The sequence below is a fragment of the Hippocampus comes genome, unplaced genomic scaffold (genome assembly GCF_001891065.2).
Source record: "Hippocampus comes isolate QL1 unplaced genomic scaffold, H_comes_QL1_v1.1 scaffold37, whole genome shotgun sequence".
Lineage (NCBI taxonomy): Eukaryota > Metazoa > Chordata > Actinopteri > Syngnathiformes > Syngnathidae > Hippocampus > Hippocampus comes.
In genome coordinates, this window is record NW_017805535.1 from 778013 (window position 1) to 791179 (window position 13167).

Sequence of the window (13167 nt, forward strand, 5' to 3'; positions counted from 1 at the left end):
TGAGCAATGTCATTTGTTAAGAACAAAGATAGCGTGACGTCAGGCACGTTTAGACTATAAAAGGAGAACTTCGGATACTCTTAGTAGAGCTGAGAATTAGGAGAGTCCAGAGTCAGCAGAGTCAAGAGTCCAGAGTGGTATTGAAGCTCGCTCTACCTGGGGTGTTGGCTCTCCATCCTATTGACGCACGGTAAGAGCTGGATACTATTCTAAGAGCTTGATATTTGATATTTGCTTGTTTGACATATTCTGTGGCGCTAATAAACGTGCAATTTGTTAGTAGCAGATTTGTCTCTTGTGTTTCATTTCTGAGTGCCTATCTCCAACGAACCTATTCTAAATTTGATACTGAGCCAGGGCGAGGTATCAGAAATGTTTTAAAACAGCACTACTGAGCCATTTAAAAAAATGCATACTCAACTTAAACAAATTAGTGATTTTTGTCAGAATTGATGTATGTATGAAGTTTCTTGAATTTTCTTGCATGTTAAGACCCTCAAAATGAACCTTTTCCTGGCGAACAGTATGTTGCCACGGCTAGTGTTTCACGAAAACTCACAAACTTCGTGTTTTAACACTCTCTTGATCAAATATGAGGTAGAGCTGGTTAAATGGCTGGGAGAAAACCATCAACGAATAAAATATGTATTTAGACAGTAAGCAGTGCTACCACTACAATGAAAAATACGTTTGGAGATGTCTTCAGACTTGACTATCATCGAATGTGTGAAATTTGGAGAATATAGGATCATCCGGGTCAAGTTACACCAGCTTGAACTGGTCAGGCATTTTAGCAACGCTAAAGCTTTGTTAGACCCTGTGGGCAGGCAGCCATAAGCCCCCCTCAGCTAAGAGGCTGACACCACTGCAGCTGTCAGGGCTCAATTAGCATTTGGCCGCTAACCTTGGCTGTATCATTGTGGAGGTGATAATGGCTTTTCCTTGTCGGAGCTCACATTTAATGTCAATAAAATCCAAAATATTGTGCAGATCAGTTTTATATTTTTACAGGTTGAGATGGGCATGAATAGAGCTGTGCATGTGAATTTTAGTGACTATTGGTCAGCATTTTCAGACACTAGATGACAAGAGAACATGACAAAACAATCCAGGAATCAATACCATGCTTGCCTCCTTCCCTCTATGATGTTGACCGGCTGACGCGACAAAAAGCAGGCCACGGCCATAAAAAGATGGACATTAACATGTGCTGAATGTAGTAATAAAAAATACATTACATCCGTTTTTCTGGGGGATGAATTTTAGTGACCTAATATATAAGCGCTAATCTTCAACCCAATCAAGTGCTCCTTTAAGGGTACTGGTTAAGATTAAACATGAGCAAACAACCCGGTTAATGTGAACAAGTTACACTTCTTTTTTTATATTTAGGAGAGGAAAAGAACAACTTTGGTTAGGTTTTGGTTGCATTTATATGTAAGAGAAAAAAAATGTGGCACATTGTGCCTAAGCCAGTTTTATTTTTTTAGCAATTAATGATATATTTTGCTTACTTGTTCACACATCTGGTTGAGTGTTATGTTACAATATCAATAAAAAATACCAAAGTGTTTTCCAACATCGCGTTGTGTCTTGTTTTCCAAAAAGAAATAGGACTTTGGCAATTATGCAACGTGACCGACATGAAAAAATTGATATGTTGAAGTGGCAAAGCCACAGATTTGTTTGCATTATTGTCATAATCTGCACTTTAATTTGTTTGATTTCTGACTGATTTACAGCATAGTATATCCATAATATGTTTCGGCTCACTTGTGTGTCCGAATCAAGTGGTCGTGGTGAATGCTCATAAGACTACCTGTCAAAGTATTTAGTAAATTTAAACCTGAAATTGTGGTTACGAAATAAATTGTCTTTCATATTAAATAATGCTTCAATTGCCCTTTTAATATTCTATAAACTATAATAGATCTGATATTGTTCAGTGTAATAAATATCGGTTGCTTGTTTGTTAAAAAAATAAATACATTGAAAAGGACCTTGGAAAAAATTGCAATTGCACAGGAAAACATAATCGCAATTTTTTGCAGGGGGGAATCACAATTAGATTCTTTTGCCTCGTTCAGCCTTAATTCTACATTTATATTTTTCTCTATTTATACCATTAGAAAATTAGACATATGAGAATAAAACAACAACACCACAAAACAAACAAACCTAATTGAGAGGAACAAAAACTTTTGATTGCAGCAACTGCCTCAAAATGTTTAACTATTAAGTTGAAAGCACCGTTTTTTTGTCCAGGCCAGTTTCTTTCTTTTTTTTTCTTGAAACAATCCATTACTGATTAATTTTCAGTCAATAATTGGTCAGTTTTAAATTACCAATGTGTTTTTTTGGTGGCCCCTCATATACGAGTATGTGGGCTTGAGAAAGTACTCCAGTGGGTTGCCTGTGTCATTTCAACAGATTTGCTCGAACACCACGCTGTTCGTATGCTTGTCACACTTTTTTTGGGGGGGGGGGGGGAGAAATTCCCGGTCCCATGGCAATCATGTGGGGAAAAAAAAAGAAAAAAGCTTCATGAAATAACTAATTCTGTGGTTCTCAATATTTGTACACCAAGTACCACACAACCCCCTCCTCAAAAACTTACCAAGGCTGAATGAAAAAGCAGGAAGAAAAGATTTATGTTGTAAAGTGACAAACAAGCATTTCAAAATATTAGAAAGAGGAGGAAAAGCGCATACAAGAGCACAGGGTGTGATAGAAAAAGCCAGGTTGAAAAGGGACCAGAGAAAAAGAGCCAGAAAAGCAGGAGCCAGAAAAAGAGGAAGAGGAGGCACCTGTGCGCTGCGCCAGCGCTCTTCCCACTGTTGCTTCTCCAGCTGTGTGTGCCCCACAGTCAGCTTGAGACTGGAGAGCTGAGTCATGAGCGACTGGTAACACACATGGAGAGAGTAAGAGATAGAGAGCTAGAGGGGAGAGAAAGAGACACACAGGAGGAGGGTAATGATGGGGGAGATTTCAAGATGGAGAGAATAGTGGAGCAGATAAAGGGACAGCGGGCCGCATGGAAGGGTTTTAGAGAGAAGACAGTGAATAGGAAAGAAGAGAGGAGGGGAGAGAAGGAAGCAATGTGAATACAGAGGATGCAATGGCACTCCAAAAATGTGTAAGGTGGGAGAAGGCGGTTAAGGTGCACATGCGGTTAACTTTTGTTGCCCTGACGTTAGTGCTGTAGCGATTTGGGCTATTGAGGTATTTTTAACGTTCCTATTATACACTGAAAAACAAAAATGACAAGAAGGAGATGAAATGCTTCAGATTTGTGAAAAAAAGAACTATTTACACTGTTGACCCCGTTTCAGAAAATTCATTCGAACAGCTCATTACACCAGATGATGATCGTAGATGCAATTCGAATCAAAACTGAAGCAGTAAAGCTACTGAGAGGCATCTTAATCACTCCTGTAACGACTGACCACAATGCTCTTTTCCGTTACGTTCTCCCTTTTGGGAAAGGTTAATATTCAGTTACGACTATAGTTTCATCTCTGTGTTGTGCCACGTCATCATTTTTAGTCTGCTTTTTGGAGCTTTGTTGAGAAAATTGCACCTCTCCTGAGGGATATCCATTGTTGTATTTTATAAATAAGGAAACTGAAATGAAAAAAAAGTCTTCACAATAATATGTTCCATGCACCCCCACCAGTATAAACATGGCATTCTCATTAATATTGTGTTTGCAGAACATGAATTATGCAGAAAAATCCACCCATTTTTATCCATCTCAGGAGGCGGCCATTTTGTCATGTACTGCCAGTTGCTGTTGACTGAAAAAGACAGTGCCCTGGGGCTTGTCTCGCAAACGTCATGTGACAATATCCAACCAACAGGAGAGCCGTGATTGGCCGTAAATTACCCGAGACCTTAGGCAAGAAGCCACTTTTCAGTAGACTTTACACCGGGGGTCTTCAATCCTGTTCCTCAAGGGCCGGTTTCCTGGATCTCTTTCTGCTGCAACACACCTGATTCAAATGATCAGGTTCGTTATCCAACTTTGACCTTGCTGATAACCTGATCATTTGAAATATGCAGCAGAGAGAAATGGAAAACATCCAAGGAATCGTCCCACGTGGAACAGGATTGAAGACACCTGCTTTACACTAGCCTGATTGAGTGGATCGAAATTGGTCGCTATTTAAATTTTATGCATGCTAGGTAAAAAGCAGGGAAACATCATTGCCTTCTGTGCGTGGCGGTGCCTGTGCGCTTACAACACAGTCAAGTATGTTGCGTTCAGGAAGCTTGGAGCTGCGAGTAGCAGCCCATACTGTATTTTTTACCTTTCGTGTCTTGAAATTTATTTCGTAACAAGAGGCAATATTTTCCTGTTGAGATGTTTCGTAACTTGAAAATTTCATATGAAGAGATGTTCGTCAGTAGAGGTAACACTGTATGAGCCAAAAAGGAGCAGGCGTAGTCTACTTGGCGTAGCTGGTAAGGATGTATATGGACTTGTTTATGGCTGCTGAATCAAGACAGCAACTGTTTCAGCAAAAGCCAGGTGATGCTCGTGCACATATTTTTCATTCATATCAGAGAACGGGATGTTGTAAACAAGTCAACATTACATAGTTATATTTGATGTTTGTCAGTGATTTTTTTTTTTTTTTTTTTAAAGAATTTGGGGGGGGGTTTCATTCTTTTTTCAAATGCATTTTTGCTATGGCGGGAGCCAGCTGTAAAGTAAATATACACGTTGTTTGAATAGATATATTGCTCCATCTTCTCATCAAATCGGCTATCGAGTTTATTTTCTTTCAAACACGCCAATCGACCCCAAAAATTATATTCAAAAGTGAAGCCTAATTTTCAGTTGCCAGCAAGTGGCAGTACAGGACAAAACGGTCACCCCCTGATATGGATAAAAACGGTGGATTTTTCTGCTTCATTCATATTCCACAAACATTCATCAGAATACCATTGACATGACTTCCCCTTTAATAACATTATTTGTATAGTTTCAAACAAACCTATTAAAGTACTGAAACTGCGTTTTTTTTTTGTTTATTATGCATGTACTGTACCTTGGTGACTCGAAGTTGCCTCTCGTACTGTCCCTTCTCTCCTTCCAGCTCCTCCACTTTATTCTTGAGCTGCTTCACTTCTTGCAATAAATCCTGCAGGGAAAACATAAAAAGTAAACGCTTTGAGTTGAAAAATGTAAACCCAGAAGGGCCATTCGAATGAGTTCACCAACAAAATGATTGCAAGAGGGGAAAAACAGTCGCATTAGATGGGTAACACCGTTGTCAAACTGTGCCCATGCTAAAATGGGAGGGAATTCAAACAGCAGGTGAAGACTCATTGCAGTTGTGAAGGTCTCCTCAGCCAGAAACAGTAGTTAACGGAGGAACCATGATCTCCCGGAAAGAGCCAGCCGTACACGTGCAGTTATCAAAAAGAGGGGGAAGTTTGAATCCCAGAAGTGGTCACAGGTATGAAGACAAAGAGGCTGTACACCTTAAACACCAATGGCAATGTTTATTTTACAGGTCAACCATGCTAGTTCTAGATCGGACAAGCGCTTTCCCAGGAACACGGTTAGTACGAAGATCCTGTCATGCAAGCAATACACAAAAAAATGAAGGGATTGTGAAGCCACACATTTGTTTTAAGCTAAGAGACTGTGCTGTGACCTAAAACACAAATCCAAGTAAGTGATACTGTTTGGAGTTACTAAGGCAGTTTGCCATCACCTCAAAGAATGGAATGGAAGCATTCTGAAAACCACAAGTCTTCATTTCTGCAAGAACCAGAGCACATCTCGACCCAAACATCCAGAAATGAACACTGCAGACATGACAACAAACGTTGTTAGTTTGATTTTCTGGAAATGTTTTAATACCAGGTGAAGTGTGGTCTGGTTAAAGGGGGAGAGGCGAAGATGTCAGAAGATATTGGGGGGTGGGGGTGGGGGGGTGCAGCAGATTATAAAGCACAGCCATCCATGAAGTGTCCCTACATTTGCGGTCAGTCCATACAGGCTCAGGTTTGTGGCACTTAGCCTAAGCACAGGGCTGTGAGCGCGGGCCTGCTCGGCACCTGGCTCTCCGCGCTGGGCATCACCATCTTCCAGGGCGCGCTTCTCCTGAATGCGAGTGCTGATTTCCTCCTGAAACCTGCACATCTGCTCCTGGAGCTCACTGATGAGATTTACCACGCACTGGGAGGGAGCAGCCCATGAAGCGTGGCAGGCAAGTCAAGGGTGGTGGGAGAGCAGCAAATTGTTGAGATGAAGAAAAATACAGATGAAAGCAGTCAGTTGCAAGGTCATAAAAAACCTGAATCGTGGATTTTTTTTTTTTTTTTGGTTACCCGAGCAACACAGGGATATGCGGGTGACCTGCCTTGAGTCAATGAGTAAAACAAACTAAAAGACATAAAAACAACCACCGTGACAATGTATGATAACATTTGTAACAGGTTTAATCAATAAATGAACCCACCAAAGTTTCTTTGAAGCGAGAAAACTAAAATGATAAAGTATTTTTCCAATACAGCATTTTTTTTGTTTGTCTGTTTGATACGCTATACCAGTGGTTCTTAACCTTGTTCGAGGTACCAAACCCAACCAGTTCATATGGAGGATCAACCCCTAGTGAAAAATAAAAATATGATTCGAGAAGTGTTCCTTCGGTTTTGCTGGTGCGAGACTGGAGTTGCTCAACTTGGCATGCCAAATCATGCAGAGAGGACGCTGAGTCCCATCACGTTCCATGATGCATGTGAATCCATGTTCTACATATTCGTCCGACCACTTTCTTTTTTTGCTCGACGTAGCATGTGTTAAAACATTTTTTTTTTTTAAATCACAAGACGTTCTATCATGACAGTCACATGCTGACTACTGAGCGAACTAAAAGCACTGATTGGACAAGCAATGTAATGCGATCATCTGTAGCCAGTGACGGCCAAGCGGGTGTGTCATAACTAAATGACATTTTGAGTCTGCTGTGTCTTAACCTCCATGGCAGAGTCTCCGTCGAGCCCATGAGACTGATTCCCCGAACCCCTGGGGTTTGATTGGTTAAGAACCACTGTGCTAGACTGTGAGCGACAAATGTTTTAAGGGCAGGACCTGGAAAGCAAAGCTGAGAAATATTGATTAGAAACACTATTTTCCTGAGGAAGAAGTAATCAAGCTATGCACCTCTATGCAGAGTACAGGGTACATTCCACACACACACACACACACACACACACACACACACACACACACACACACACACACACACACACACACACACAAACGGCAAGAGTCCGCTAGTAAACAGTTTGTTACAGAACTTCCAAATAATGCTTTTTCAATAAGTCATGAAAGGATGCTTCAAGTGATGTGCTTAAATTCAGAAATACCTGGATGACTAGACGAGTCAAATACAGGGATATTACTGTCAAATAGAATTTACTGTGCAGGTGCCTTGCAAGACGGAGAGCGAAGCCACATCTCCAGTGCCTCTCTCTTCCTTTTTTTTCTTGACACTTTTTTCATCAAGCATGCTTGTTGAAATATGAAATGCATGCCACAATGCCTCCGTTTTTGCCTTGTTACATGCTTGTTGTTTTTGTGTTTTCTTCTGTGCACTTCCATCATGAACCTCTGTGCTGATCACATATGTATCCAGTTAACTCAGTTAAAGAATAGCAGCTGCCAGAGGCTACGTGAGGCCTTTGAGTCAATGTGACCAGTAGGTTCATAGTCTCATAGAACATGGATAGATTAACTCTAGGGAATCTGAGTTTGTGCAAAAAAACAAAATGCAGAGTCAAAGAATGCACTGCTCATTGCATTTCAGTCGCGACCAGTGTTAAATTGAATGTCCTTAGCCCTCGACTCACCCCACCCAAATGTGTACGCTGACCAGTACTTCCTCCAGCAGTGTGCACAGGCAAAGTGACACTTATGGTATAGATATAAATAGGTAGACACATTCAAGTTATGTTTAATAATACTGCACAACCCCCCCACATCATTCACCACTTCATTATTGGGTGACCAGTGTAGTCAGCAGTGCAAATTTGACATTTGCTGGCCAACGTATCCTCTGGCAATGGCTCTGGATCCCATGTGATGTCTTAACATTCACTCATGTCCACACTACAAGTGACGCTTTGTGGCAGAGTGGATGAGCAGCTGGTTATCACGATGAGTATAAACTCCACACAAGACTTGCAAAACAGCTAAACACTATTGGTTAAGGCATATGTTAGTCAGTGTTTGTGTGTGACACTCCACAGAAAATAAACTGGCACAATTACAGTACATCCAAAGCGGAGAAACTGATAAGTGGACAAAATGGAGCAACCCCACAACAAATTTGCGCCCATCTACCCAATCTCTGTAACGCTTTTGCCTTTTATTTTAAAATAATTATTTACTTTTTTTCTGTAGTGGTACATGCCTTTCGTGGAAACAGCGCATGGTCGTTTCTTGGCCAGTGCCTCAATACCCAGCCACTGCCCTGACCAAGTCCAGATGAAAAAAATGGGTGGGTTGTATCAGCAACAGTATCCGGCGGAAAAAAAACTCTGCCGAACAAATCATGAGAGTGACTCGCAGTGGTAACCCTGATGGGACAAGCTGAAAGTCGTAACAATTACCATATTTTCATATTTTAATTCAGAACTTCAGTTCAGACATAGCGTTTATTAATCAATGAAAGTGTGGCTCCATGTTTTAATTTTAACGAGCAGGACTTTTCAGGAGGGATATTCCATCAATTATATTTTGATAATGTCAATATCCACAAATTGACGGAGTTGTTAATCAATCATGTTTAGACTATTATTTTCTAAATGCACTGAATTTACAGTATCAGTCAACTGTAATGCAATTTTAAGTGTGCCTAGTTTCATCTGGATTAGAATCAATTCACTTGGTAAATTTATTTTCGCTTTTAATAGAGTGGTGGCCCTTTAAAAGTGCAGTTTAGGGTTTTAAAACAAAAACAACTTCTGTCATATCCATGTAATGTACATTAAAACTGTATGACCTGACCTGCATTATTGAAAAGGACCTTTTGAAAACGCATCCCTCTCTGGCACCACATGATACCCAAAATTAATTTTGATTATTATTTCAAAACTCAGGGCATGCCCGGTGGTCCAGTGGTGAGCACGTCGACCTCACAGTGCAGAGGTACTGGGTTCAATTCTAGCTCTCTGTGTGGAGTTTGCATGTTCTCCCTGGCCCTGTGTGGGTTTTCTCGGAGTACTTTGGTTTCCTCCCACATTCTAAAAACTTGCGTGGCAGGTTAATGAAACACTCTAAATTGTCCCTAGGTGTGAGTGTGAGCATGGATGGTTGTTCGTCTCTGTGTGCCCTGCGATTGGCTGGCAACCGGTTCAGGGTGTCCCCCGCCTACTGTCCAAAGACAGCAGGGGTAGGCTCCAGCAGCCACCGTGACCCTCGTGAGAATAAGCGAATCGGAAAATGGATGCATGGATTTCAAAACTTGTCACAAGACAACAGAACTGGCCTGTCAGAGACAGTTGACACAGAAAGTGTGACCGGATAGTGCGTCAGTCATTTTCTCATCTGCACGCACTCTCACTCTCACGCACACTCAGCCTGCAGGCTACCAAACTAAACAGCTTTATGCTGACAGAAAAAAAAAGAAAAAAAAAAAGGAACTGGACAGATCTCGAGTCAAATCGAGGGTCAACATGCAATATGTAGTGATGATTCTCAATGCAGACGCTTCCAGCTTTGAATTGATTGTAAATTCCCCCAAAATACAAGACCAAACAGGTAACATTTCGAGGTTGCCACCTTCCTTAATTGAATAAGCCATGCTATCAGCGTGTCAAGCGTTGGCTTGTATACAGTGGGTGATGTACATGCAGTGCATGTTGCGTGCACATTCGTGAGTGGCATGGCTTTGGTCATGAATGTGAGGGGCTTGGGGGTGGGGGGTTTGGTTTAGTGAAGTCACACGCCCTTCTTATTTTGCTAGCAGCTTGAAAATTGTGCTCCACCTTTAAGAGTGACCAGCGGGTTTCCTTTTGTAAAGGCAACAAAATGTCACAGCCATTCACTCCTATCTTTTGCTGCTGACCATTGTTTCAGACAATACAAAGGTATCCATGCATGCTCTTAGCGTTTCTGTGGCAGCTTTTTCCGAGTTTTCCATCATGCCCATCAGCTCGGACTTTATTACAAGTGTATCATTGAAATTTGACAAAGGTAATACGAGGTGCCTTGGGGTGTTCCGATCCGACTAATTCCAATTCAGATCACATGGATGAAGTGCATTTTTCAGCTTCAACTTTCAACTACATTATGTTACGTGTTAAACCTAAACATTCTCAAATAAAGAGCATTGCAAACTTTCGGTTAAATCCTGAGAAGTTAGTAGCTGACAGCAATGAGCATCATGTTTCATCACAAATTTCTTGTCGGGGATGCACATTAGGTTATTTTCAGTTACCTGTAGTCTGTATTTAAAAAAAAGAGAAAAAAAAAGCTTTTCCGTTTTAATGCTATCCTTGTCATGTTAGACCATAATTACATGTGAACAATTTGGAGTAAAAAAAAAAAAGAATTGTATTGATGAATAGGACCAAGCATTGCTGAAGAGTATTGCTGAAACACTGTAGAAGCTAGTTGACTGAGCTTGTTTCAGGGTGCCAACACTAAAGTATGTGTCCACAGACCTTTTATTGTTACCTTTGACTGTGATGACAGGGGCTTTGAATGGGGGAGCATGGCAGGGTGGGGACCATCTGCTCATTGCTTGTCTGTTCAGAATTTGGCTGACGCATTTGGCTTCCTGTAAATGTGTGTTTGGGACAACCATTCATCAGGCGAATGGAGGATGATGCAAATGAAGGCGAGGGGAGAACACTGTGCGAATGAGATGTGGGAGAATATGTGAGCGATTGGTAAAACCACACTTTTGGCGGGTTTCGGGAAGTGCATTTTGATAAAAAGGCTGAGTACATTTCATAGCAAATTATTCAGGATGGGAGTTCGCTGATATTTTTGAGAAAAATTCGCAACAGGGTTTCTCTGTCATCATACAACATTTGACATCAAGGAAACAAGAGTTAAGTGGAATTTGCGTCAAGCATTCTCATATATCACAGCCATGGGGAAGACGTCTGGTAAGCTGCAGAAAGTTTTTAGAAAGCACTACAGGATTCCCATTCACTCAGAGGTAGAAAAAAAAGGAATACAACAAAGGTGCATAGAAATAAAAAATTCAGAGCCTTAAGTTGGAACTCAAGCTATGAAGGATCTAAATGGTATGACTACAATTCATTGTCATAATCTTGTACAAATACCATGTACACCTCCATAGTATGACAATGTTATTATTTTTATTGCATTTACAACTACATGACGTGACACAATGTGATTTAAACACACACACACACACACACACACACACACACACACACACACACACAAAAACAAATCTGATGGATTTCCCTACCTCTGCTTTATTCTGGTTCGCATCCATGGGTTCTTGGAGATGTGTGTGGTGAGTTTCCTCAATGCTAACCAACTTCAGTTTCAGATATGAAACCTCATCCATCAGATCTAACTTCTGAGTTTCCAGAGACGTCCTGCTCACCAGCTCCTGAGAAAAACAAACAGATTGAATAAATTAGATGAGTATATACATTTTTTTTTTAAAAAGCAACCACAACAACAAGCTATAAACACAAACACTGGAGTACATGTCCAAATACAATATACCAGAGCAAAGAGTAGTAGGTGTATAGAACACTCCTTTGCTGAGTTCAGTGTTCTTCCCACGCTGACAGACGAGGCTAGACTGGGGACACAGACCCAATGAAGCTAAATATACACGCTCACACACAGGCCAGTCAAGGGCTCTATTAATAAAACCCAATGCCTCTGTGGTATGGCAAAGAAAAAAAAACTAAAGTGTGTAAACACAAAAATTGATGGTGGGCACCAAAAAGTATATGTACTGTTTGTCTTCTCTTCATAGTTGCGAACCACGAGTGTTGCTTTCATTTCCTCTCCCAAACTAATCCCAGTTCCTCTTTTTCATATTTAATATAAATGGCCAAAAATGATTTTTTTCAAGACGCTATTAACCAAAGTCTTGCACCAGGTGGTTGGGGAAAAAAAGCATTTTACACATAAATGAAAAATTCCGGCCACTGTTTTCTGAATAGTTTTACAGAGCTTTTGACTACTGCCTCAGCGTGCATCGGACATTGGGCTACTGAAAATTTTTAGCCAAAAATGACCCAAAAGTGCATTTTCAGCAATGCAAAATCCTGAACACAGTTGCGGTGACAGACCTCGGGGCACTGCCTTGGAGCTTTGGGTAAAATTAGATTGAAAGAGAAGCAGCCGAGGAGACTGGGGTTTTGTACCGTATTGGTTAGCCCAAACAGAGCACTCGCTTGTCCAGCTACGATGATGGGAATATCGAGGTGCCCTGCCATGGATCTCCGGGAAGGTGAAAACGAAGGAGAGAAGTTAGCGATACGTCACACTGTCCTGGCTACCAATGGCGCACCTCAGTCACGCATGCGCTGAAATCCCCGTGAACTGAGCAGAGGTGCGCAGTAAGCCTAAATTTGCTCCACCGTTTCAACCGGCCAGTGGCTAGAAGACTGCGTGTGCATTGCTCAGAATTGGAAGTTTTTGTGCTTAATAAACAAGACAACTTGAACTTTTATGCTCGCTTCAGTTAGCTGTTTATTTTTACCAAGACGCTCTTATTTGATGCGGTGAAATCACATTATCAAGGTCACCTGAGCTGGCGAGGCCAATTGTGGGTGAGACTTATATGACATCACGACAGAAGGAACAAGTCCCTGACGGGGGCCAATTGCCCAGGAGGAGGAGGGAAATTTACTGGTTACATCAGCTAACAATCACATCCATCCATCCATTTTCCACCGCTTATCCGGGGTCGGGTCGCGGGGGCAGCAGCTTTAGGAGGGAAGCCCAGACTTCCCTCTCCCCAGCCACTTCTTCGAGCTCTTCCTGGCGGATCCCGAGGCGTTCCCATGCCAGCTGGGTGACATAGTCTCTCCAGCGTGTCCTGGGTCGTCCTCGGGGTCTCCTGCCAGTGGGACATGCCAGGAACACCTCACCAGGGAGGCGTCCAGGAGGCATCCTAATTAGATGCCCGAGCCACCTCATCT

The 13167-nt window shown here is 41.7% G+C and overlaps 1 protein-coding gene across 12 annotated transcripts in view; it reads right to left on the reverse strand.

The window, feature by feature from the left end:
• ppfibp2b (PPFIA binding protein 2b) overlaps positions 1-13167 on the reverse strand; it is an 83861-nt gene that overhangs the window by 20093 nt on the left and 50601 nt on the right. For 9 of the 12 annotated variants that reach the window (XM_019878201.1, XM_019878202.1, XM_019878207.1 and 6 more), the window contains 3 exons: positions 11469-11615; positions 5993-6193; positions 5055-5147 (listed from right to left, as the gene is read on the reverse strand). In XM_019878201.1, the coding sequence (XP_019733760.1) occupies positions 5055-5147; positions 5993-6193; positions 11469-11615 (441 nt within the window). Of the gene's footprint in view, positions 1-5054; positions 5148-5992; positions 6194-11468; positions 11616-11734; positions 11984-13167 lie in introns of those variants that run through there. The other 3 variants (XM_019878210.1, XM_019878208.1, XM_019878212.1) reach the window with 2 other exon arrangements.